At 44.6% G+C, this 26,560-nt stretch overlaps 2 protein-coding genes across 2 annotated transcripts in view; one reads left to right on the forward strand and one right to left on the reverse strand.

The window, feature by feature from the left end:
- Positions 1-22,965, forward strand: part of TRPC4AP (transient receptor potential cation channel subfamily C member 4 associated protein) — a 63,239-nt gene extending 40,274 nt beyond the window's left edge. The window contains exons 11-19 of the mRNA XM_030533815.1: positions 122-180; positions 5,444-5,545; positions 7,554-7,637; positions 7,957-8,047; positions 8,580-8,720; positions 9,286-9,394; positions 9,824-9,936; positions 10,165-10,371; positions 19,863-22,965. Coding sequence (XP_030389675.1) covers positions 122-180; positions 5,444-5,545; positions 7,554-7,637; positions 7,957-8,047; positions 8,580-8,720; positions 9,286-9,394; positions 9,824-9,936; positions 10,165-10,371; positions 19,863-20,000 — 1,044 coding nt within the window. The 3' untranslated portion in view covers positions 20,001-22,965. The remainder of the gene's footprint in view (positions 1-121; positions 181-5,443; positions 5,546-7,553; positions 7,638-7,956; positions 8,048-8,579; positions 8,721-9,285; positions 9,395-9,823; positions 9,937-10,164; positions 10,372-19,862) is intronic.
- Positions 22,966-24,895: 1,930 nt separating this feature from the next.
- Positions 24,896-26,560, reverse strand: part of MYH7B (myosin heavy chain 7B) — a 55,208-nt gene continuing 53,543 nt past the window's right edge. The window contains 3 exon segments of the mRNA XM_030533814.1: positions 24,896-25,019; positions 25,464-25,601; positions 26,053-26,148. Of these exon segments, the coding sequence (XP_030389674.1) occupies positions 25,008-25,019; positions 25,464-25,601; positions 26,053-26,148 (246 nt within the window). The 3' untranslated portion in view covers positions 24,896-25,007.

Consider the following 26,560-nt stretch of genomic DNA (forward strand, 5'->3'; position numbering starts at 1 on the left):
AGATTTCCAACTCCAGCCTAGTCTGAGATACATATTTCTTCTCTGCTTATCATTAGTGATGATGCTGTAATATGTACAAAACGTGTTTTTAAATTTTTTTTCACCCTTCTGTTTTTTGTAGGACATTACTTTAAAGATACAGTTTTTGAGGCTTCTTCAAAGTTTTAGTGATCATCACGAGTAAGTATGGGAAAAGTAAGCTTATGGTAAATTGTATTTAGTGGTGTCTGTTCCCTTTTAACTAAATTATTGAGCACCCTCAAATGTATTTAGGTGCCTTGCCCTGATCTATTATATTTAAATGTCCCACTACTGATATAAAGACTTTTTTTGGTAAATGAGAAACAGTGTGAAAGTAGGTTTCATGAATCAGTAGGTGGCTCTCCTCCCTCAGAGTGAGTACTGAGCCAGTGTAGTACTGTAGTACAGGTGTTTTTTGCTGCAGATCTTTTTAAATGGCAAAATCAAGGTATAGGCAACTTGTGATCATTAAGGATCCCATGGAACCTTTCACAAGTGACAATTTAGTCCTGATAAAACTCAGGCTTGGGGAATTGTATTTAATCATCCTAAATTTCTTCCAGTAGCTTAAATTGATAAAAGTATTATGTACCATCCTGTAAACGCTATCTCAGGTACCGTGTATGCAGTTTTTCCTTCCAAAAGGTAAGAAGGTGGTCTCAATATTCTAGTACACCTCTACCTCAATATAACACTGTCCTTAGGAGCCAAAAAATCATATCGTGTTATAGGTGAAACCATGTTATATTGAACTTGCTTTGATCCACCGGAATGTGCAGCCCCGCCCCCTCGGAGCGCTGGCTTTGTTTTCTGCGAGAGCTATGGGATGATGCAAATATTTCTTAGTGGTACAGCTTGAGGAAACTGCACACGTTTTGCTAGTGTGTATTTTGCTCTGGGTTATAACGTGCAGAATCCAGGCGTTCTGTTCTTTGTAGATTTTTTTGTATTCTTGGTGTCGTGACATTTATTTGTATCTAACTGTAGGCATTATCTTTGATGCTAGCACTTCAGTTCCAGCCATGAGGTATTAACATAACCATCCTATCTGACTAGCTAAGTAGGATATTTTCTCTGGATTGTGTCAGACCCATCAAATGTCATTTACTATGTATGTTTTGGCTACCCTTTATAAAATGCGTAAGATTTTAGATTGGATGCTTAAGGGCTCCAGCCTACATAATTATGGGACAAGTGGCATAGCTACATGAAATTACCAAACCACAAATATAGATTATTAGAATGTACAGGAAAGGCCAAACTACACCTACATGTAGAAAACTAACTTAACTTAAGAAGTGTTCTGTCACACATGCCTTTATCTGATAATTCCCTAATTACATTCTGACACCTTTTCAACAAACATCCCACTGCATGAAAAATGTCAATCTGTAATTTGTAATGTAATTTTCTGTGGGCAACTTCATAATCTCCTGACAATAGGGACTGGGAAAGGAAGAGCTGCCTGGTGTAGAGCTCTAATAAGAACTAAGGCGGAAGTGCTTTCTGACAATGATAAATAAAATAATCACTTCTAGACACAGTACAGGTAATTTCCATTTCAAAGAGCAGTCTAAATTACACCTATAGCACTGGGTTCTGACTTGTTTGTAATGTTTCAGGGGAAAAAATGCAAGGATTTAAAAAAATACCAAAACTACCCCAAGAGCATGCACACGTTGCTCAAAATGAGAGGGAACACATCTCATCTCAAAAAGTCAAAATGGGGTAGGTGGAGGGAACCCGGATTCTGTTCTCTTGTGCTCTCAGAAGCTTCTGGTCTAGACAGTAAATAATCATAGACTTTAAGGTCAGAAGGGACCATTATGATCATCTAATCTGACCTCCTGCACAACGCAGGCCACACAATCTCACCCATCCACTTCTATAACAAACCCCTAACCTATGTCTGAGTTATTGAAGTCCTCAAATTGTGGTTTGAAGACCTCAAGCTGCAGAAAATCCTCCAGCAAGTGACCCGTGCCCCATGCTGCAGAGGAACGCAAAAAACCTCCAGGGCTTCTGCCAATCTGCCCTGGAGGAAAATTCCTTCCCGACCCCAAATATGACGATCAGTTAAACCCTGAGCATGTGGGCAAGACTCACCAGCCAGCACCCAGGAAAGAATTCTCTGTAGTGACTCAGAATCCCATCCCATCACAGACCACTGGGCATACTTACCTGCTGATAATCTAAGGTCAGTTGCCAAAATGAGGCTATCCCATCATACCATCCCCTCCATAAACTTATCTAGCTTAGTCTTAAAGTCAGATATGTATTTTGCCCCCACTACTCTCCTTGGAAGGCTGTTCCAGAACTTCACTCCTCTAATGGTTAGAAAACTTCATCTAATTTCAAGTCTAAACTTCCTAGTGTCCAGTTTATATCCATTTGTTCTTGTGTCCACATTGGTACTAAGCTTAAATAATTCCTCTCACTCCCTAATATTAATCCCTCTGATATATTTATAAAGAGCCATCATATCCCCCCTCAACCTTCTTTAGGTTAGTCTAGACAAGCCAAGCTCTTTGAGTCTCGTTTCATGACAGGTTTTCCATTCCTCGGATCATCCTAGTAGCCCGTCTCTAAACCTTATACCTCTTATACCAGTTCTTATTCTATAAGTGTCACATTTACCTTGTTCTGCTATGGCCAGGCCAAAACTGAGAGATCTCATGCCATGAAAACTGGGACCTAAATCTGTATCTCAGTCCATCAAAAACTTTCCCTCTGCAACCACTATGAGCCCAGCAACAACTCCTGGATGGTACAGTAAGTCTCCTCAGATGCAGTCTGTGTTAAAGCGATCACTATAAAAACCTCAAGTGTGGTTGAAACAAAAATAATAAAGTTAAACATCTAAAAGTTGAACATCTTTATATCATGAAAATTGGAATCCACTGAAACTGAATGGAAAGTGTAGAATCTAAAACAGAAATGCTGAAGAAAATGGATTATTAAAATTAAGTAATAGTAAAGTAAAATCTCTGTGTTAAGGCATGTAAAATGACTGGTAAACTTGAGTTAACTGAAAACCCAATGAAAGTAAGAGACTAAAGAGTGCTTGAACTCAGCTGGTACAGGGAGAGAGGATTCAGCTAAACCCCTGAGTTACTGGCTAAGGATTCAGAGAATTCCCTTTTAATAGCGAGAAGTGTTAGAATTCCATTGCAGAAATCTGTTGACCTGGTAAGATGCAGCAGGGTAAGATGTTAAAAGTAATAAGGCATCTGAGGAACATCTTGTATTTTGTCTTGCTCCAGCATCTTAAAGTAGGGGAGAAGTGCTGGCAGATGCTAAACAATACTTTAGAGAGATCATCAACGACTTAGATATTGGCATAGAAAGTACGCTTATTAAGTTTGCAGATGATACCAAACTGGGAGGGATTGCAACTGCTTTGGAGGATAGGGTCATAATTCAAAATGATCTGGACAAATTGGAGAAATGGTCTGAGGTAAACAGAATGAAGTTTAATAAAGACGAATGCAAAGTGCTTCACTTAGGAAGGAACAATCAGTTTCACATATACAGAATGGGAAGAGACTGTCTAGGAGGGATATGGCAGAAAGGGATCTGGGGGTTATAGTGGACCACAAGCTAAATGAGTCAACAGTGTGATGCTGTTGCAAAAAAAGCAAACGTGATTCTGGGATGCATTAACAGGTGTGTTGTGAGCAAGACACGAGAAGTCATTCTTCCGCTCTACTCTGCGCTGGTCAGGCCTCAGCTGAAGTATTGTGTCCAGTTCTGAGCACTGCATTTCAAGAAAGATGTGGAGAAATTGGAGAGGGTCCAGAGGAGAGCAACAAGAATGATTAAAGGTCTAGAGAACATGACCTATGAAGGAAGGCTGAAAGAATTGGGTTTTAGTTTGGAAAAGAGAAGACTGAGAGAGGACATGATAGCAGTTTTCAGATATCTAAAAGGGTGTCATAAGGAGGTGGGAGAAAACTTGTTCATCTTAGCCTCTAAGGATAGAACAAGAAGCAATGGGCTTAAACTGCAGCAGGGGAGGTTTAGGTTGGACATTAGGAAAAAGTTCCTAACTGTCAGGGTGGTTAAACACTGGAATAAACTGCCTAGGGAGGTTGTGGAATCTCCATCTCTGGAGATATTTAAAAGTAGGTTAGATAAATGTCTGTCCGGGATGGTCTAGACAGTATTTGGTCCTGCCATGAGGGCAAGGGACTGGACTCGATGACCTCTCGAGGTCCCTTCCAGACCTAGAGTCTATGAATCTGAGTCTATTACTATAGTCTTGGAAGTCACCTTGACTGACTGGTGACTGGAATTGGTGTGGCTTAGAAAATAGCTAGACATTCCTGATAATGAAGGCCAGAAGGCTGTTTGTAGTTTTAAAAAAAAAAATAAATCAATAAATTATTTTGTTGGCCACTTGCAACTAAACCAGACTAAAGATGATTTACAGAAAAAATTAGTGTGTTGAAAGAATAGTTCTTGTAGTGCATTTCTGTTAGATCAAAATCAAAATTTTCTTTCATAATGAATATTGCAGAGTAAAGTGTATATATGTGTGTGTGTGTGTGTGTGTGTATATATATATATATAATATAAAAAATATGATTTTTGCTCTCTCGAAAATGGTGAATGGGCAATTCAGATTTATTTGAATGACATTGGAAAAACACTTTCTCTTTTATATAGTTACTAGGCTAAATATTTTATTGTGAGAGTTCTTTACATTGCTATACCCGTCCCTGTTTTCTAGATTGTTTCCTGATGTCTTTTGGCACTCTCCAGGAATAGGATAATAACATAGTCAAGTAAATTGTAACGAAGTACTGGAAAATTTGAGTGCCTTATATGATTTAATGTTACTAGTTAATCTTCCTATTATTGGGCAACTATTGATAGGCAGCATAGAAACTCTTTTTGAGGGATTCTTGGAAGGCTGTGCTATCTGAATTTGCTGAAATCTATTCAGCTGCCATTTTGTATTTTTGAAAGTTAATGTCATAGCTTCCAACAGATTAAATAGCAATTATTGTAGGTGAAATACCTCTATTTTGTAAGTGCTGAAAGGCTATCCTTGTTGTCTTGTATCTTTCTCTAATCTGCTTTTGGATGGTTATGGTATAATAAAAAAGACAAGTGAAAGAAACCTGGCACTACTTTTTTAATGCTTAGTGACAGGGACTGAATTTCGGGAGGACTGGCAATGTGATAGCATGCACCCTTAGGCAGGGCAACAGCCTGTTAGTGGGCTGCATCAATAAATGTCTGTTTCCATCCTTCCGGTTTCACAAATAACTTAGCCGCACTGTCTTGTTTGACTTGGAGTTGTGGATTGCAGATGCAGTACGTATAACTGGCAATATTATATAAATCATGAATGAAGGAAACACATGGATGTGCTCAGCCTCATTTTTCCTTTTTTCTCTCAATGATTTTTTTTCAGGAACAAGTATCTTCTGTTAAACAGCCAAGAACTTAATGAACTGAGTGCAATCTCCCTCAAAGCCAACATCCCTGAAGTAGACGCAGTTGTCAACACAGACAGGTAGGGAGGAAGCTATAGGTTTTGTAGCCTGTTATTTCAAGCTCTCTTAAACTCTGAACATTCGGTAAGTACTTACGCTAGAGATTTCATTTTATCTGCTCTGTTTGAAATCCTCCATGAAGCCTCATTTCCGTAACTTCAGCATTAAGTTGTGCTAGCAGAACCACTAGGAAATTATGGAAATGTAAAGACATGCATTTTCCATATATCACATGTGAAAGAAGCTAGGTGAAATTGCCACATCAGTATCAAATAGTATTGCTCTATAAGGCCATTGCATTGCCTGGTGGAGAACCAGATCCTTCAGAGGAAGAAATAGCTACCCCTATTTTCATAGTAATGACTAGCTGACATCTTAAAATGCACTTTGTACTCTATAAAGAGGCTGTAACAATGGCATTATGGAGTTTGACGTTTGTGTCCATGATCTCCATGTTATATACTTTTCTAACTGCCAGCCTCACAAACTGACTGTTGTGAAGCAAGCTGGAATCTTTCTAGCTCATGAATAGCCACCAGTAATATTTTGCAGTTGGGATTTAGGCCTGGCCTACACACACATTACGCCAATTTCACTAAACTGATTTAGAAGATATGAGTACCTGCCAAAGAGGTTTGATTTAGAAATGGCTAATAACCAAATTAAGCTAAATTGACATGACATATATGTAAATCCATTTGAGTGGCCCCACTAAGGGCTTCTGTGGTACTGATCTAGTTAAATCAGTATGACTTCTGAAGACAAGCCTTTGATAAACAGTTCTCTTCGTGTGATAGACGAAAGAATCCAGCTCACTCCCTCTGCAGGTCTCAGAAGACACAGCCAACAAACGTATTTGGGTCATACCAGGTTGCTAGTGTGAGTGGAAAGGTGCCATTGGCTTTGAAAAGGAATCTCTGGCACATGATGGGATTTCCCAGTTCTTAAATGTTGCCAACTTCCTCGTTATCTGCCTTGTTGGTGAGAAACCACCACCGGTGTTGACCAAACCCTCTCTTCCTAAGCACTGCTGCTGTTCTGGCCCTGCTTCAACCATTCACAGGGAAATGCTGCCCTGTGTTGTACGTGTGCTAGGAGGAGGAGGGGCGAAGCCACAGATAACCTCTTCCATCCTGTGTTATTTGCAGAGCAACCTTCCCTATTTTCTGATGGCACTAGTAAGGGGAGCCAGCTATCCCGCAGCAGTGCCTTCCTTTGTGAAAAGCTGTGTTCTGCAGGCTTTAGGCTGCATCCAGCACCTCAGCTGGTCGGTACACAGACAGTGACCAGCATGGACCAACTGAGCAGGCATGCTGCCTATCTTTCTGAACAGTAGAAAAGTGAATTCTAAACTATCTTGCCCTACACCTGCAGGTTGGCTCATGGTCTAAGCACGTGGCCAGAACCATTCCATTTCCTGCCCTTATTGTTTTCAGGTGCCACGCCTTTTCTGAGTAAACATCATTTTTCTGGCAGCATGTCTGCATATACCTCTTGCATAAATACATCTCCGAGGTGTGTCAAGGTGCTGTTAATGTTTGTGTGCTTCAGTTTCATGGGTTTTTCCTGTGGAGGCTAACTTATTTAGGCTGCTGCCTCGGTCTGAATTCTGATACAAAAATGTTGTTCTTGCTGAACCAAACTCTCCTTTCTGTAAATGTGTAGTGAGACCCAGCCCACTCCATTCTCACTCAAAGCTGTCAGGCCTGCTGCTCCTTCTAATCAGTGCTCATATTTCATTTGCATTTGGTAAGGTTTCAACAAAAATGCTTTGTTTGAAACTTCCTTGAAAGCCAGTTATGCTGCAGGTCTTGCGGATTACAGCATCAGAGCTATGTGGGAGCTGTTGTCATCAGTTCTTGTGGGCAATGTGAAATGCTCATGCATGACATTGCTGTGTAATACTGGACTCTTCATATTAAGCTTTATGAGTAGAATCTAGCTTAATCTCCAGAAGTACATTCTATAGTGACCTGCTTTTGCCATCCTTCCACTCATATTTGTAATATTCCCCCCCACATTCTTTAGGAGTCTAGTCTGCGATGGAAAAAGAGGTTTGTTAACCAGGCTGCTACAGGTCATGAAGAAGGAACCAGCCGAGTCCTCTTTCAGGTGGGTTCCATTTACATTGATGTATGTGATTTTTTTGGTGGGGTGGGAAGACTTGCTAGTCTTCAGAGTTCATGACAGCTGAAGTATTTTATTATCCATTGTGAGAAGACTTAAAATGTTCTGATTTGGTTTCTCCGGTAGTGTGAGTGGAATAGTGACTATTCTATGGAATTGCTTTACACCGCTTCACTTTCATGTTGAAACTAAATGGACAGGGAAACTTAGTTTAGCCTGAGACATGTATGTGGTAAAGTAACTTTCCCCAATGAGTTACAGCCTTGTTGTTGAATTAGTAAAATTTCATTTATATTTGTCTCAGGTTCTGGCAAGCAAGGGCAGTCGAGAGTTTTCTACGAGGTGCCACTTCCTATGCAGACCAGATGTTCCTGCTAAAGAGAGGACTCTTAGAGGTAACAACCTAGATATCTGCTCCGGCACAAATACACTGTAACAAACTTAGCATGTATCTCCATGGGAATTGGTGGGTTTACTTTTTAAGAAAATACAGGAAGCTTAAAAAATGAGTGCTAGAATTCACTGCAGCAATAGGCAGCTCTTATACCTAATGCAACACCTTTGAGAGATTTAGCTCTGGTTTCAACAAGATAAACTTATAAGGAGGTGATCGCATTTGGTAAAACTATGATTTATGGGAACCTGAAACGTTGTACATGATCATTAAGTTTGGTTAAATCTAACTCTGGAACTGGTACAGGTACTTACAGTATCTGTTTCTAAGTGATTTATATCTACCTTAGATTCAGATCTTAGATACTCCATTTGTGGGTGCTGTGGGAAGAATCACCTGATTTACGTACTCTATCCACATTTCATTCTTTTTTAAACTTTTTTAAGCAGTAATTGGATCACAAGCATTTGAATCTGAGTTTACTGGTGATTTAGGCTAAAATGTGGTGGTAACACACTTTCCTTTCTTGCCAGCATATTCTCTACTGCATTGTTGACAGTGAGTGCAAATCACGGGATGTGCTTCAGAGTTACTTTGATCTGCTGGGAGAACTGATGAAATTCAACATTGATGCTTTCAAGAGGTTCAACAAATATATCAACACAGATGAGAAGGTAAATCTCTTTTAAAAAAACAAAAACAAACCCCCACCCCCACCCTGCTCTGTGCCAAATACTAGGTGCAGTCCTGTGATGTACATGGGTTAATTTGCCCCTTTCCTTTTTCTGGGCAGGAGAAATTTATGATTTGGGGATTAGGGGCTCATGGTTACCTCTGAAATGAATGGGGCGTTTGTACTTCTGAGGTACTGTTTGAAGTAGCCTACAGACTTGGATGCACAACACTTGTTGAGAACAGAACATGACATGACATTGCTGCAAGCAATGTGGCTAGAGACTTAGTCCTTTAAAACAGAAGCTCAAATTCATGAGCACAGTTATGCAGTAACTTTTCCAAAGGCCATTTGTGTGGTCACATAATTGTACTCACCACAGGGCCTTGTCTGCAGACCTACCTGCAATGGGCAGCTAATCCTAATTACTGTTCACGCCAAGGGTAATATCCAGCTTGTTAGTCACATAAAATGCTCTCAAAGTGTATGAAACTCTGCTCCACAAGTGCCTATCACTATAGAGTATATCACTTTTGTAAACATAGCACTAAAATGTCTGTCTTTAGTTTCAGATCTTTTTGAATCAGATCAACAGTTCACTGGTTGACTCAAACATGTTGGTTCGCTGCATTACATTGTCTCTGGACCGATTTGAGAACCAGTCTGATATTAAAGGTAAAGGAAGACTTGGCAGCTCTTTGAGAGATTGCAATCAGGCTTTCAAATCCTTAGTAGGAGTGTGTGTCTCAGATGCATGACTTAAGCACTCATGTGCTTACTGGGTGTGAGCACCAGTTCTTCTTGCTGTGCTGCCCACGTTGTCAGCTGCGATGGCCTTCAGCTGCAGATCAGCCTGCAGTAAAAGAACTCTGTGACTGAAGACAATGTGTCCTCAGAACAACTCCATCTTTTTCAACCAGAAGTCTCCCTTGTCTCTGTTCAGAGAAAAGCACAACCTGTCTGCAGCTCTGGATACGATGCCTAGTCTTGCATTAGGTTCAGGAATTACTGTCTTCCCCTTACATCCAGATTTTAAGAATGACTGTTTCATTCTTTGTCTATCTAAACTCTGCAAATCTAATAATCTGGTTGTCTTCCCTATAGTTGCAGAAGTCTTGTCCGAGTGCCGCCTGTTATCATACATGTCTCAGATGTCCATGAGAATGTCCTTCCTTTTCCGCCTCATTAATATAATTCATGTACAGACACTCACACAGGTAAAGAGCTGACATTAAAATATAATCACTGTAATCATTCATGATGTGTAATAATGGGTTTGGGGGTCTGACTTCTTTTCAAGACGTGCTTGTCTTCACTGTGCAGGAGTTAGAAGCATTTATCTTGGATAGATTTGGACCCTAAATAAATTCTGTGTGTTCATTTAATGGAATACTTGATCTCTGCATTTTTCTGTAACTTGATTTCCCATGTCTCCTTTATTTTAGGAAAATGTCAGTTGTTTGAACACAAGCTTAGTTATCTTAATGCTGGCCCGAAGGAAAGACAAGCTACCCTTCTACCTGCACACACTGCAAGAGATGGAATATACAGAAAAATACCCAGGGTTCATCCTGAACAACTTTCATAGTCTCCTGCGATTCTGGCAACAGCATTACCTCAACAAGGACAAAGACAGCACCTGCTTAGAAAATGTATGTGTTTGATCTCCTGCCCTAGGGGAGAACCATGGTAGTCTTAGTGGGCCAGCTTGCACAAATGGAGAAATGAGAAGTTTTGAGGGAAGTAAGAAAATGGAACTTCCTAAAGTGCTTTTATAGTGTCTTAGCAATTCAGTGCCAGGGTGCACATGATCAGAAGAGTGTGAAGCAACTGTAGGGCTTGGATCTGTTCTAGCCTCTGATCAGATCAGAGATGGCAAAGACCTGTTAGGCACTCCGGCCAGGTTCCTGAGGAGTGAGTGCAGAATCGGTCCCTAGAAAGTGTAGTGTTCTAGAGCTCTGCCATAAATGTCGCAAGCAATGGGCTTCTGCCACTTTCCTTGGGGTGGGCAGGAAGGGGAGTGTGTATGTGAGGAGCCATTATGCAGTTTTCGTAGATTTCAATATCAGGAAGCTTTTCATACTCTTCAGCCCAGCTTTTCCCTATCTTATGCTAATGCACCTCTCTGTCCCACATGGTCATGCTTGCCCCACGGATAGCCAAGTGATTCAAATACAGGTCTCTTAAGCTTTCACTCTAACACAGCCCCTCCTGCTCATTAATCTGCTGGTGGTGCTCTTCTCTTAACTCCCTCTAACTTGTCAATATCTCAGTGTTAGAATGTTAACCCATATAACCTCAACACTAAAAGTAAATGATGCTCCTTTTCGGTGGCTTGTAAGTCCTGATCCGTTAATAGTCTAAATGGAACTTTTTGTTGCCCCTTTGTATCTGTACCAGGTAATGTGCCCTGGCTGAAGAAACAGCTGAATTGTCCTGTGCACCTTGGTAGCAGTAGTCATTGGTAGCTTGGACAGTCCTGAAGGGACTAACCCCATCTCGATAGCTTTACTTACAGAAAATTCTGTCTTAATTGGATCAAATGCTGGGTAGGTTCAACCGCTTTAGGTGTCCAAAGTCTTCCTGATGCTTAGTCTAATATTAAATTAAGCCTTAATTTTCCTTGTGCTCAATTCCTTTCCATAGTCTCATGTTAGCTTCCCTGCCCCTTTGTACGACAGCTCACTTCTCAACCTCCATGCCATCAATGTCATTTATATTCTTCCTAAGCACTATGTGTAAATGATTCTTTTAAAGCATGTAGACAAGCTAAACTCCTCTCTAATAGAGAGGTTGGAGGAGTGTTCAAAACAAGTCATAAAATTCAGCATTTGTCTATCAGCTTTCACCCAACCAGACCCATAGATATCTCCTTTAGGGCTCTCAAACTATTTAAAAAAAAAAAAAGTAATTGCACTGTTAATAACAGAATACCATTTATTTTAATATTTTTGGATGTTTTCTACATTTTCCAGTATATTGATTTCAGTTACAACACAGAACACAAAGTGTACAGTGCTCACTTTATATTTTTGATTACAAGTATTCGCTCTATAAAAAAACAAAAGAAATAGTATTTTTCAATTCACCTAATACAAGAAATGTATTGCCATTTCTTTATCATGAAAGCTGAACTTACAAATGTAGAACTATGTACCAAAAAAGGCATTCAAAAATAAAACAGTCTAAAATTTTTAGAGCCTAACAAGTCCACTCAGACCTACTTCTTGTTCAGCCAATCACTCAGAAAAACAAGTTTGTTTACATTTGCAGGAGATAATGCTGTCCGCTTCTTGTTCATAATATAATATCCCCTGAAAGTGAGAACTGGCATTCTCATGGCACTGTTGTAGCCGGCCTTGCAGAATATTCATGTGCTAAAGATTCATATGTCCTTTCATGCTTCAACCACCATTCCAGGGGATATGCGTCCATGCTGATGATGGGTTCTGCTCGATAACAATCCAAAGCAATGCAGACTGATGTATGTTCTTTTTCATTATCTGAGTCAGATGCCACTAGCAGAAGGTTGATTTTTCTTTTTTGGTGGTTCAGGTTCTGTAGTTTCTGCATCGGAGTGTTGCTCTTTTAAGATATCTGAAAGCATGCTCCACACCTCGTCCCTCTTAGATTTTGGAAGGGACTTCAGATTCTTAAACCTTGGGTGGAGTGCTGTAGCTATCTTTAGAAATCTCATTTTTGTATCTTCTTTGTGTTTTGTCAAATTTGCTGTGAAAGTGTTCTTAAAATGAACAACATGTGCTGGGTCATCATCCGAGACTACTATAACATGAAATATATGGCAGGTAAAACAGAGCAGGGGACATACAGTTCTCTCCCAAGGAGTTCAGTCACAAATTTAATTAATGCATTTATTTTTTTAACGAGCATCATCAGCATGGAAGCATGTCCTCTGGAATGGTGGCCGAAGCATGAAGGGGCATATGAATGTTTAGCATATCTGGCATGTAAATACCTTGCAGTACCGGCTACAAAAGTGCCATGCAAACATCTGTTCTCACTTTCTGGTGACTTCGTAAATAAGAAGCAGGAGCATTATCCCCTGTAAATATAAACAAACTTGCTTGTCTTCGTGATTGGCTGAACAAGAAGTAGAACTGAATGGACTTGTAGGCTCTGAAGTTTTACATTGTTTTACTTTTCAGTGCAGTTATGTAACAAAAAAAAACAACTACATTTGTAAGTTGCACTTTCATGACACAGATTGCACTACAGTACTTGTATGAAGTAAAGTGAAAAATACTACTTTATCATTTTTACTGTGCAAATATTTGTAATACAAATATACATTTTGAAATAAATTACAACACAGAATATATTATATATGAAAATGTAGACAAACATCCAAAATATTTAATAAATTTCAATTGGTATTCTATTGTTTAACAGTGCAATTAAAACTGTGTGATTAATCGCGATTAATTTTTTAAATCATATTTTGTTTTTTTTGTTAATCACGTGAGTTAACTGCAGTTAATCAGCAGCCCTAATCTCCATGAAAAGGAAGTAAAATATCCAATGGGGAACTTAACAAGCAAACATTCTCTGTAGTATCTAACCCAGTGTCCATGCTTCCTTCAAGTTAATGAGAAAGAAATTAGGAATGGCAGGCTATAAATAGATACAAATCTGACCATCTGGGTTACTTGCTGGATGAGATACAAATGTAAACAGCATATATCATGGATGTAAATTAGTGTTATTGGCAGCATGGTGGCAAGTTGCTCAACACTTCTATTATAAGACCCTTTTTTCTGGTTACTTGTAACTTTTTTGCCAGACTTAACTGTTCGGCTGAAATTTTCCATGCCAAGTGTCTGTCTCAGGCTGATTTCTTTGGGAGAACTTTAGCCATTTCTGAGAATGAGCCTAGGGGAATTTTTTTTCCTCGTGTTAAAGTCCCAGTGACCCTTTTCCCCTCAAAAGCTTAGGGCATCCATGCTTTAGAGCAGGGACTTTAAGTTTGGCAGTAGGCTGGTCTTTGTGTCAGGGATATACCTTTTGCCATTTCTGTGAAAATGCACCAAAATCTGATATGTTTTTGGGAGAAAAAATCAGTTCACACTTGCTCAATAGAGACTGTAGATTGGTCGCAGCTATAATCCTGCAAGACTTCCCCTGCATTTGCAGTTCCTGGCTGCTATGGGCCCTGCCAGTTTCAGGCATCTGAACTGAAAGCAGGGAGGAAACCTTTCCTCTCTGGTGCTCTAAGTGACCCCACTCCTGTGCCCAGGCAGTTAGGGGGTGGAGGCTGCCTGATAAGAATGCAGAGGACCTAGCTGGACAGGTGAGAGTGGGTGGAAATAGATGATGGCAAGGAGTCTAGTGGTGAGGGGGAATCATAGAATATCTGGGTTGGAAGGGACCTCAGGAGGTCATCTAGTCCAACCCCCTACTCAAAGCAGGACCAACCCTAACTGGGAAATTGCGATTGGCAGCTGGTTGGGACGGGGGGAGCTGGGAGGGTGTCTGGGTCTCTGAGCCTGGGGGCGGAGACTGATCAGATGCAAAGCCACTTGTATGAGTGGTGGAAAGAGACCCAGACGAGATGGGCAGAGACTGGAACAAGGAGGGTGTGTGAGAGAATAATGAAATTGGATGAGGGAGGTGGGGATGGGGAAACGTGGGTTGGGGGCACAACTGGAAGCCAGGGTGTGTGGGGGGAGGGAGGAAACTGGGACTGACTGGGAACAAGGGGGTGAGGACGCTGGGATGGAGGAGAACAGAGGGTTGAAGCTAGGACTGGCTCAGCAAGGAGACTGGGAACAGGTCTGAGAAGCCTCAGGAGTTGAGACTGGAACTGGCTTGGGACAAGGAGCCGGGATGGAGGAAGAGACAGGACTGGGACAGCTTGAAGAGGACTGGGCAAGAAGGGATATTCTACAATGAGGTTCTCAAACTGGGGGTCAGGACCCCTCAGGGGGTCGCACGGTTATTACATGGGGGGGGTGCGAGCTGTCAGCTTCCACCCCAGACCCCACTTTGCCTCCAACATTTATAATGGTGTTAAGTATATAAAAAGGTGGTTTTTAATCTATGGTGGCTGGGGGGGAGGTGTCACACTCAGAGGCTTGGTATGTGAAAGGGGTCACTGGTACAAGTCTGAGAACCTCTTTTCTAGAGCACACTCCTTTCCACTGCCTAGCTTGGAACCCAAGGTTCCCGAGTCTCTCCATCCCTCTGCTGTCAGCAAATGTCTATGAACCCACTGGCCAAGTGCTGGTCCACAAACTACTCCTGCTCCCAGTTACTCTGTCCTCCAACAGCAGAGCTCTGGGCGGGGATCTAAAGGCTCCAGCCCTGCTGATGAACTCTGGGGATGTCAGTATGATGACACATGAAGAAATTTGGTGTTTGGTTTTCTTTAAAAAAAAAAAAGGGGGGGGGGGGATTTTTCACACACAAGCTTAAAAATGAAGTTGCGAAGTCAAGCACTCAAAAGATGGGAGAAGCCAGGGTGAAGGTTGTTGGTCCAACCTTTACATGGCCCTCTTGTGCATATGCATTGATACTCTTTCAGTACATGATCACATACTATTTTTTTCCCCTGCCTCATTCAGCACAGAGGCAGGACCTCCTCTTAGGATGAGTCAGGGTTGTGTAGTGAAAGAGACTGTTGTCTGTGGGATCCTGCTTCATTTGTGGCAGACGTGTGATGCATCCTGGGGGTGCCCAGGGCTGCGAGGCATCTTGCTGCCACCTGCCTTTAGTCTGAGGAAGTGTTGTCTGTGCCTGCCAACAGTCAGTCCCTGTCTCCACCAGCAACAGGCAACACAAGCACTCCACTCTCAGCCTAAGCAGGCTCTGCTGTCCTTGTGCAGGTAAGCAACAGGCGCACTCCAACTCCTGAGTATTCCAACCACCCCATGCGGTGTCCAGCCCCTGCTCCACTGGATGCTCACAGAATTACCAGACCCGCTGTTCCCAAAGGAACCCTACAGCCCGGCTTACTAGTTACACCTTAGGACACCACACCACTTCACATGCAGCACTGACACTTGCTTTCTTTATAAACAAATCTGTTTGTTTAATAAACAACAGTGAATCAAAGTATAGCAAACAGAAATGCTGCGATCAGAGTTACATATACAGTAAAATAATAACACACCTCCTGGAGCCTAAAACTGACCGACAAGATCCCCTCTTGTCTAACAAGGTCCTGCTTACCTAACGTCCTTCTCACAGGTTTTTCAACCTGGATGGCTGAAACCCTCCTTTCATAAATCCAACCTACTGGCAGCTTGCCTCCCCTGAGAGAGGGTGCCAGGGCATCTTTCTGCACCTCTAGGTACACTGGGCCACCTGTAAACAGCATAGTCATTCCCAACCCTGTTAATTTCTTCTCCTCACATGCAAATAGACTCCTATTGGAAGACGTGCAATGGTCAGCCAGGGAGATAAGTGTCTCCCACCTCCTGTGTGGTGGAACCTGTCTTAAGGCGTGTTACCTCTGGGTGAGCTGCCATTAACTGCCCGGTTTTAAGAACATATTTTTCTATATAATACATATGCACACACACACTTTGCAGTGATTTAAGATGATTGCTGTGACAGGCTTTCAGCACAAACCATAGATGGCCCTTTTTGTTAAACTTTGTATGTAAATACCAGACCCCAGAGGATCCGTGTAAGCCTTGTGCACTCCTGTGCCCCATGCCACTTGGCACTCAGAGGCCCTTGAGTCACAGAAGGTGTGTCGTGAATGAGGCTGGGCACTGCTGAAAGAGCAAGGCCAATCTCATGGTTAAAGTGGTGGGAATTGTATTCTCTCTGCCTCTGCCATTGAGTTCCTGTGTGGTGCTGGGCAAGTCACTTAAACCTGTCACAGGGGTGTCACTAACTGTGATCTTCATTTTCTGGGTGCCCAGCTTGAAACGCCAGTGCCTGATTTGCAGAAGTGCTGGGCACTTGCAGCTGCAGTCGCTGAGAGCTGTTTGACTGTGTTAAGTGCTATACAGTGCTGAGCACTCTGAAAAATCAGGTCCTCCATGTCTCAAATTGGGCATCCACAATTGGAGAATTTTGACCTTTAATCTGTGTCTCTCTTCCCCATCTGTAAAATGAGATATTTATCTTCTGTATTACAATAGCACCCTCTCAGAAGACTGTGTTTTATGAAAATAAATTGTTTGAGACACTCAGTTCTATAGTGATGAGTGCCATAAGAAAGCCCATGAGGAAATTAATAATTCTGCCTTCAGAGCTGGGCTTGAATAGTGCCCAGTAAGGCCTGGGCCCCACCTTGAACAATGAGAAATCAAAAGATGGAATCAGTTCATTCAGTGTGCACCGTCCCTCCTGTGCACTGAATGGGATCCTGTGAGTCAAACTGCAATTAGTCTGTATCACCTTGAATGGTCCCTTAGAATATATGCTAAATGACTTCTACTAAACGATCCATTTAATCTTGTATTTAGCTGTGACCTTGTCTAATTAGAACTTCCTTCAGTATGACTTGTGTCACACAGGGGTGTGAATAATTCACACCCTGAGCAACATGAGTTACACCAACCTAAGTGCCAGTGTAGGCGCTGTGGGGGCAGGAGAGCTTCTCCCGCCAACATGGCTGTCGCCACTCGCCGGAGGTGGGGTCGTGAAGCTGACTACTTAGAAAGTCTGCACCAGAAGTGCAGCGCTTCTAGTGGAGATGTACCCTGAGTGCTTTCCCCAGCCCTGAGGAAGAGCTTTGTATAGCTTGAAGTCTTGTCTCTCTCACCACCAGAACCTGGGCCAGTAAGATACCCCCTCCCCCACCCGTCTGTATCCTAACACACATGCAGGAGAGGGCTGAATTAGGGTTACCCAGGGAACCTTTCCTAACCTGAGTGTTTGACCTAGCAGCCTTTATGTTCTTTTCCCCTGGTTTGTGTAAAATATATAATACTAATTCACTTCCACTATTGATGGTATAATATTTACACATAATCCATCTTAATGGATGCTTAAGAAATAAGTGTCCTTACCTATGCAATTATTTGTATAGTAGTAAGTTGGCTGTTGCATCTAGCCAGTGAAGTGCCTGGTATGGGTGTGAGGTGCCAGAAAGAATCTGGGTCAGCAGCCTGCAACATGCTACTGTGTTGGTTTCCCTACAGAATCCATCAATGTAGGTTTCTGTACATTAACCCAGGTAAGCAGAGCCCCACTCCTGAGTCCTTTCCCAAACAGCTGTTATCCTAGGAGCAGGCTAGCAAGCGTGGGTAATAGCCTGTGTTCCTTAGGTGAGACAACTAAAGCCATGTGCCTGGGCTGGGAGGGGATATAGCTAGAAGGGCCCGGGACGGTATGGTGAGGCACTTGGACTCCACAAAATGGAAGAGGGAGATACAGTGGAAGGATGCAGTTATGGGCAGGAGCTGAGTTTATCCTGCATGCAAGGTGCAGACTTGTGATTTCTTTGAAGTTTCTGATCTTTTCTTCTGCTTGGCATTCCCTGTTGGAGTTAATTACAGGCTAAAACCAGTCTTCAAGCCTATAGATCATTCAGTGCACAATGGAGCTTGTAGCCTGATTCAGGGTATGTTGTTAATGTTGATTTAATTTATCCACTTAATTTAATGTTTGTTTAATTTTAATTAATTTATTAATATGGATATTAATTGTCAGTTTGTTTGATCAGAAGATAAAGTTTGTCCTGAATCAGGCTTCACAGAGTTTATAAAAGGACCTTTGAGGGCATGACAGGAAGCTTACACTGAGACAGATACAGTCATAAAGACCTTTTATTAAAATCTATGAAATAGTAGACAAATGGTAAAACAGTTGGAATTACAGAGTTACAATTGTATTACTGTTGTTCTAGAGATACATATGATGATACAATATTATGTACTCCAAACTTGACAATGAAGGGTAGATTCATCTTGTCATTTGGGAGGCAGTCACCTTTTTATAGGGCATTGGTCGGAAATCCTTCCTCTTATGCCCAAATTTCATCCTTCCCCCACAGAAATGTTAGGGTACACTTACCCCATAGGCTAATATCTATGTGCATATGGATGACAAGTATGTATGCACTTGTGTCCTTGTTAAGTCTGTGGGTACCACTTCGAAAAATCCCCTTTGCCTTCTTTCATTGTCTATTGGTTTAGGCAAAAGGTCTCTAGACACCTGCATGGGTGTTTTTATCGATTTTTACTTTTCTGGGTAAGGGTCCCAAAATGTACTAACTTTGCCTTAGCTTAACATATAGGGTTTGGGCCTGTAGGTCTCTTGCATTACAGCGAAACATATTTTTAATATAAATCTATAAGCCTATTACCTCAAATACTCAAATTTATAAGAAAAGAGACATTTATACAAACAAGCAGATTAATTCGTAGGGCTACAAGCTCCTTGCAATGCACAGGCATTGCATTGTCTTATCTGCTTGTGCAGTTAATGCACAATGACTGCTTCTCCTTGTGTGCGTTAGTGTCTTGCTAGAGATGCTGGCACATCTCTGAAACTGCCACAGCACATCACTCTACCATTGTTGTGTTCCACTTCAGCTTGGCACATGGCTGTCCGTCCATCCTGTCTCTTGTCACTGACACATTGGCATGCCTGATCCTTCTCATGTAGGCACCAGCTGAGAGAGGTCTACGTGAGAGTACGGTATTGTCTTCCATAACCATTGCGTTGTGGTTTGGGGTTCTGCTGCTTCCAATATTAATCTTTTATCCAGATATTTATTGGTGCAGGCTGTGTTCTGTACAGACAAGAACAAGAGTACTTGTGGCACCTTAGAGACTCAAATAAACAAATGTATTTGAGTCTCTAAAGTGCCACAAGTACTCCCGTTCTTTTTGCGGATACAGACTAACACGGCTGCCACTCTGAAACCTGTACAGACAAGCATCATCTGGTTTGTGCTGGATACGTTTCCATTGTGTGGGAAAGCTTTCCTAAAGCCGAATAGGAGTAATGGTAAACTGACGGTTATGATGTTGGCCTGATGAGAGAATCAGACCTGAATGTAAGATGACTTTCAGGTTTCTCTCTGCTTGGTGCACAGGAGAAAGGAGATCTGGTTCATGTTCGTAGCTCATATTTTGGGGGCAACTCAGGTTCACACTAATGAACTTCAGGGTTATTTGCAGCCTGTCATCTAATTAGACTTTCTCTCTCTCTCTCTCCACAGAGTTCATGTATTAGTTTTACCTACTGGAAAGAGACTGTATCTATACTGCTTAGTCCCGACCGGACATCACCCTGTGCCATAATTAGCTATATTGATGAGGCGTATATGGACATTGACAGAGATTTTACTGAGGAGTGATTCTTCAGACTGGCTTCAAATGGACAGCGCTTGGAGGATATCTGGCAGATGGTGGATTTTCAGGGATACGCTGCGTAGTGTGTGCGTGTGTATGCGTGTGCAGGCTTGGAACCATGGATGTTACTGCTTTGTTAAAGACTCTTCCCCCCACCTCTGATCTCTGACGGACAGGACTTTGTAAGCTATCTGGGCGACACATTCAGGGACGGAGCTTCCAGTTTCGGGATAAAAATAATCACCTGCAAAAACTAACCTTTTTTTTCTGGCACCCCCAGTGTAGCGTGGCTAGACAAGGGTACTCCACATTAGTTGTAGCTTCTCCTTGTGGCCACCCGAATTAGCAGGTTAAAAAGCACAGGAAAGGCCCCAGGCCGTCCAAACCAAGGCCTGACAGGCCAAACGCATGCAGATGCCCCCCACGCATCTACTAGGAGCAGTCTTTTCAGGGTTGGGTGTGCTGGGGTGTGGGGATCAAGGTGGGTTAGATTGTGTGTGGTTTTGAATTCCTGGATGCTGTAGCTCTATTCACCTTTTTACCATCCACTTTTGGATTGTTTGGTGATAAATCTGTTTAGCCTACATCTGTCTGTCTGTGCTGTTCCATTAGGAGGTAACCTCTCCTCCTGCTCTCCTCCAGCAGCTCCTTCCTGTCGGCAGAGAGCAGCAACATTTCAGTGATGGGAAATTGCAGTCTGGGGACTAGCTTTGACCAGGCATTAACAGATTAAAATTTACTGATTTTTAAACTTGTGGCTTGTCCCTTCTTGGGTTACTAATCTGGTTTTAAAATTGCCTTCAGGAGCACTGCTTTTGCTGCAAGGTTCTCCATTTCTTGAACACGGCTAGTGCTAACCAGCTGTGCCTGGAAACCTAACACCAGAGTCTAAGCTTGCAGTCTTCAGTACCTTGAATCCACCTACCAATATTAATTTTGAAGTGCAATATTTACTTGGAGATGTCAGGTTTTTCCTAGAGTAGTAGTTTTAATCACAGTAACACTGCTAGATGTTGGGAATAAAAGACCTTTGGTCAAAATAACTTTGTAAAATACGTTTCTAAAAAACAGGTTTGGCAAAAATCTGACTGCTTTGCCTGAGCTTGCGATTCCTAATCAACAGCATCAGACCAGGTCGTTCAAAGGCCAGGTACTGGATGTGGCCCAAGATTTCTTGGAATGAAATAAGTCAGTGCAGTGCTGAAGTGGTGTTGAGCCACTGCATTTAAAGCAGATCTCATGCCTCTGTGGCTTACGTTGAGACCCATTTTCCTATTCTTCCCCCAAACTGTACATGGAAATTTTAATTATTTATATGTTAAGTTTACACTAATATTTGGTAGCTCAGACAGCTACTGGGAAACATCCTTCAAACATATTGCAGTGAGGGAGGGTATCTCTGACTTGCAGCGTCCTCCCCTTCTGTGACCAGTACCACCTCCCCCAAGCCTTGATCTGTAGCCAGAAGGAAAGGAGAGCAACTACAGCGTAGCCAGTCTGGGGACAGACACGCAGTGGTTGTTTTTAATGTGTAGGACCTTTCCCAGCAAAGGGAATACAAATCTTTGGATCCCTGAAGCAGGGTTTGAACATGCAGGGCGGATGGTCAGCCTCTGACATTGGATTGAGCCATCTGAAAAACTTGATTCTGAAGAGTGACCTGTTTGTAATTGGAGTCATCTTTGAAATGGCTACACTGTTAGACCTGAGTGAATGCTGCAGTGCCCAGGATAGTCTTAATCCATACTTTGGTGTCCGCCCCATGCGGGTCACATTCAGACTGACTGATAAAACAGAGTCAGGAGCCAACAAGTTCCAGAACTGCTGAGCCAGTGCATCCAACTGGAGCTTTAACAGAGTTTATAAGGAGCTATTAATGTCTTGCCCCTGAGGGATTTCCTTCCCCTAGGAAGATTTCACTTAAACACACAGCTCCAGCAGATGCCATTCCTCCAAAATGAGTAGACACAGCGGGAGAACCTTTTGCCATGGCAGCTGCAACTCTCTTCACCAGCTTTCCTGCGGGAGCAAATTTCTTTTCCATCTGTCCTTTTTGTTTGTTTTTTTGTTTTTCTTGGGATTTGTGGGTTTGGTGAATCTTTGCTTATTCTTAACTGTAACAGATGTACACTTAAAAATAAATGCTTCAGATGAAAAGGCTTTAAGTTACAAGAATGCCTTTTCCCTAATTCAGCTAATTGTTGCATCCAAAAATTGATGCTATAATCTGCAGAGAATATATTTTGCTCTTAACTTAATCTGTGTATTTCTGGAACTTGCAGGTAGGGGCCAAGCTGTTTGCCTTTGTTTTAGACATCCCTGTCTTCATGTATTTTAGCAGCTCCAGGGACTGATCTTGGAGCCAGGACTCTTTCATCACCTGATTGAACTGCCTTGGTTTGGACAGGTGTGCAGGAAGCAGTCTCTCCTCTCGTGAAGGAGCTGAGCTGGTCTGGTCTCCCTGGAGGGAAGGCTCTGTCTGATTCATGTGAAAGGACAGAGGATCCTTCGTAAACTGAGCGTTTCTAACAATTTTTTAGCTTTGTTTTAAGGCACCAAATAGGCCGGGGTTAAAGCTCGCACTCACGCTGTCTTGGCTTCCATGGAACTCTACGTTCACGTTAGCCGCTCATATAAACCTACCCTGCAAGTGGCCAGAGGTGGCTCGGTCCTTCATTCCTACTGTGGTAGCAACCTGTTACTCAATGAAAATGTCTCGGGGGAATGGTGCGAGGGCAGGAGTGTTAACGTGATGGACCAGAGAGCTCGCTGATGCTGCTGCGGTCATTAGTGTGGTTTTCAGCAGCTCCGTTGGGGGTGGCGGTGGGATCCCAGCTGGTTCATGTTCCTGGAATTCTGCACTATCCCGAATGCATTGCTGAGGTTTTTGCTGCCCAGATTGTTGCCAATCTACTAACTGCAAACAAGCGTATTAAATGGAAACTATTAAAGACTCTATTTTAAAAGAAATGGGTGGAGAGATGTCTTTCTTGCCCACTGTGGTGACAGGATCTGTGCCCCATCCCTGTTTGAATGTCACGCTCCCTCGTAGGTTGGGGTCCTCTCCAAAAGCCTATGGGCTCGCTGGCTTTCTACTCGCTCTGGTGTTCGTCCCTGCCTTGGGTGTTCTCTTGGCTGAAGTCTAAACTCCTTGCTGGATGGTGGGTGAGTGCTTGAGATTTGAACACTTTTTTGACCGGAGCCTAACCTCAGTTTGGCTCGTCCCCCGCACAGTTTGGCTGTGCGCAAGTTACCCAAACCAGGTCCAGGCAGTCTGCAGGCAGTTCAATGTACCCCATTTCTGAACCACAAGCGGGTAGGGCCTTATGCAGTTACCTCACTTGTATACAGCACCATAAGCCTGCCCACTGCCTTGCACACCTGCAAGGCCCAGGCTGGTGACCCCAAAAAGCTCACTGTCTAAACAACTGCCAATGGCTGTGGACAGGAGAAAGCGTTTCTGAGCTGCGGCTGTCGTGGAAAGTCGTCTACCACAGTGGCCAGGTGGCTGCGGGGAGAGGCTGAGCAAAGATGGGGGAGGGGGGAGTGAGACCAGCTGCTAGGTGAGCCCTGTGGAGGGGAAGGCTGTTCCAGGCACAGGGGAACATGAAAAGTGGCTGAGCCTAGCGGTGCTCTTCTGTCGCCCTCTGTTTCGCCAGGGTTTTAAATGCCCTTGAGTGCTGCCTCCTTGGGAACTGCCCTGCAGAGCAGAGAGAGGGAGACCAAAGCCCTGCCCTCTTAGGGCCTGTCTACACTGCAGTATTGCACCCATGGCTGGCCTGTATCAGACCTTCTGGCTCAGGATAGAGCCCAGGCTCTGAGTCCGAGCGGCAGCAGGATCCCTGAGCCCGAATGTCTCCACTGCAGTTTAATAGCAATACGAGCCTGCATCAGCTGCTGCAGGCCAGTTATGGGTGTTTTATTGCAGCGTAGCCACACCCTTACTATGCATTGATTTGTCCATACAGCCCCAGGAAAAGGGCCTGTTCAGTAGCGTCTCCCCAGTCCTTGCAGCTGAAGAGCGGGAGCACGGTCTGCAGTAGCTCCCCCTTCAATATCTGATCTGACTCTAGAATTGCATCCTGGGGACCTCAGCAGCCCTGTGTTCCCCTCTCACTCCAGTGCCACTCGAGATTGTTCCCTCGCCCTGAGGTCAGTGAGTCAGGCCATGCTTGCTGCAAAAAGCAGTCTTGGGACCTGAAGCTGGGTCACACATTTAAGATATTAGAACGTTGCCCCAGTCGCTGCCTTGCTGTGTCCTGATGAAGACAGCCTTGGGGCGGGGGGTAACGGGAGCCCTTCCAACAATGGACCTGGCGCTGCAATGAAATAGCCACTTCTTTGGCTCCTCCAGGGGCCTGCTCCAATAACTGATCTCTCCCCTCCCTGGCTCGTGTCCCCCTCGAGCAGCAGCAGGGCTGAAGCACCGTGCTGGGGAGCCAGCATAGTTTGCTGAGCTGCTGCCAAAGCTGGGCCTGTTCTGCTGAGGGTTGGGACTTCCCAGCCAGTGCTGCTCATAGGGGCTAAATAACAGCTGGGGCTTGTTTGCCACCTGGGTACTGGAGCTGGCCTGGCCTGTGCAATTCTAAACCAGAGTTAATGGTTAATACCAAACTCTCCATGGTCCCATCCCTTTGCTCCCACCTCCTCCATCGGGCTGCTCCCTGCACAGCCATGTGTGCTCTCAGGCAGCTTCCCACCGCCCTCTCGGGGGCTGATCCCAAAGGGTAACTAGGTCCTAGCTGGTAGCAAACTCCCTGCCTTAGTTCCCCTCGCTGCTTGGCTCTTGGCACATTCCTCTTGCAGGCCTGGTGCCAACTGTTCTTGGGTTGATGCAAGCCCCTGTGCACGGAGCCACACTGGGGTGCCCTCCTGCCCCACAGACAGCAAGGAGCCTGTGTTCTTTGGAAGCTGTTTATTCACTCAGCACAGAGATGCAATGACTGTTGCAGCCAGTTGCACCTAACACACAACAGCTGGGTGTGATGGCAGCAGGCTGGGTGCTGCGGCTCCTACTCCTCATGCTGGCAACAGAAAAGAAACATGGACTCAGGGACGTTTTACTGGGGAGGCGCAGGGTGCAACTGTCCTGCCAGTGGCAGCGCCCTCTGCAGGGGCCTGTGCCAGGCACCTATCTGAGTCGCAGAACATGGCTCACTCTCAGGAGTGGCTGCTGTTCCCTGCATGGACCTGGTCTGGTCTGGTCTGGACCTCCTCCTGGCTGATCTTGGCCTAGCCCCAGGGGGCCTGGCAATTGAGGGAAGCGGGGGTCTGTGGGCCCATTTGATAAGCCTGCAGCCATGGGACTCGCTGCCCATGGAGCTGGTGCAAACATGGAGCTGGCTGTAGCCCCGGGCAGCTTCTCTGTGCTCTCTCCCCTGCCCCCTCAGGACCCACGTCCAGGTTAGTTCAGGCCTTGCTGAGCCCCCATTCCCCAGCAGAGCCAGGCCCTGCAGCTGGCACCTTACCTTGGAGGTGATGACGTCCCTGGTGCGGGAGCGCAGCTTGTTCACCTGCGTCTCGGCGATGTCGGCCCGCTCCTCAGCGTCGTCCAGCTCGTGCTGCACCTTGCGGTACTTCACCAGGTTGGAGTTGGCCTGCTGCTCCTGCGCCCAGCAGTGCAAAGGGGGTCAGGACTCTCCAAGGATGAGCCACGGCCTGGACTGAGGTGCCAGCAGCACCCTCTGCTTTGAGGGGGGGGTCCTGGCCTGAATTCCCAGCCCCTCAATTCCTGAGCAGCTTTGTACATCTCCTTCCTCGGCAAGGGGGGGTGCTGGAATCCCAGCCCTGGAGGCTAGGCCCCAGCCACAGGCTGGGCAGGCGCGTACAATTGTCCTGTCCTGCCCTGCCAGCATGTTCACACCTCTGCTGCAAGGAGGGCTCCCTGGCAGAGTGGCAAGGACCCCGGCTGGCTTGGGCCTGGGCTCACTCTGGTCCCAGTGCTGGGCTATGGGGAAGCCCAGGCTCTTCAGGAGCAGGCTGAGCCCTGGCAGGAGAGGGGGCCAGGTGTGTCCTGCCTAGGAGGGCCGGGGTGTGGGATCTCAGCCTGGCACTTACCGCCTCCTCGAACTGGCGCTTGTAGCTCTTGACCTTGCTCTGCAGTTTGTCAATCAGGTCCTGCATCCGTGCCAGGTTCTTCCTGTCCTCCTCAGTCTGAAAGAGCCCAGCCAGGCCCACTAGTGAGTCGTCAGCCCCTACCACCCGGCCTCCTGGCCAGGCTGCTGCCTGCCACTGGCCTGGCCACAGCTTCCCCTCCCCCACTTTCCCTTACTGGCTGATCTCCCCTCCCCATGGACCCACAGTGAAGATCCACTGCCACAGACCCCACCCCCTCCCCACATAGCCCAGGCTCACTCATGGCTGCTCAGCCACTGCTTCCTACCCTGGGGCAGTGAGGCCACCCCGGGGCAGCAGAAGTCAGGAGGGATTGTAGGGAGGGGACTGGGCCAGGAGCCCCATGTTGCCCTGGAGAGGGCTTGGAGAGGCTAGGGGTTTTCTTGCAGGTGATGTGTGCTGTGCCCAGGGACTGGGGCTTCCTGCAGGTAGGGGCTGAGGCTTGGCACCT

The sequence above is a fragment of the Gopherus evgoodei genome, chromosome 14 (genome assembly GCF_007399415.2).
Source record: "Gopherus evgoodei ecotype Sinaloan lineage chromosome 14, rGopEvg1_v1.p, whole genome shotgun sequence".
NCBI lineage: Eukaryota > Metazoa > Chordata > Testudines > Testudinidae > Gopherus > Gopherus evgoodei.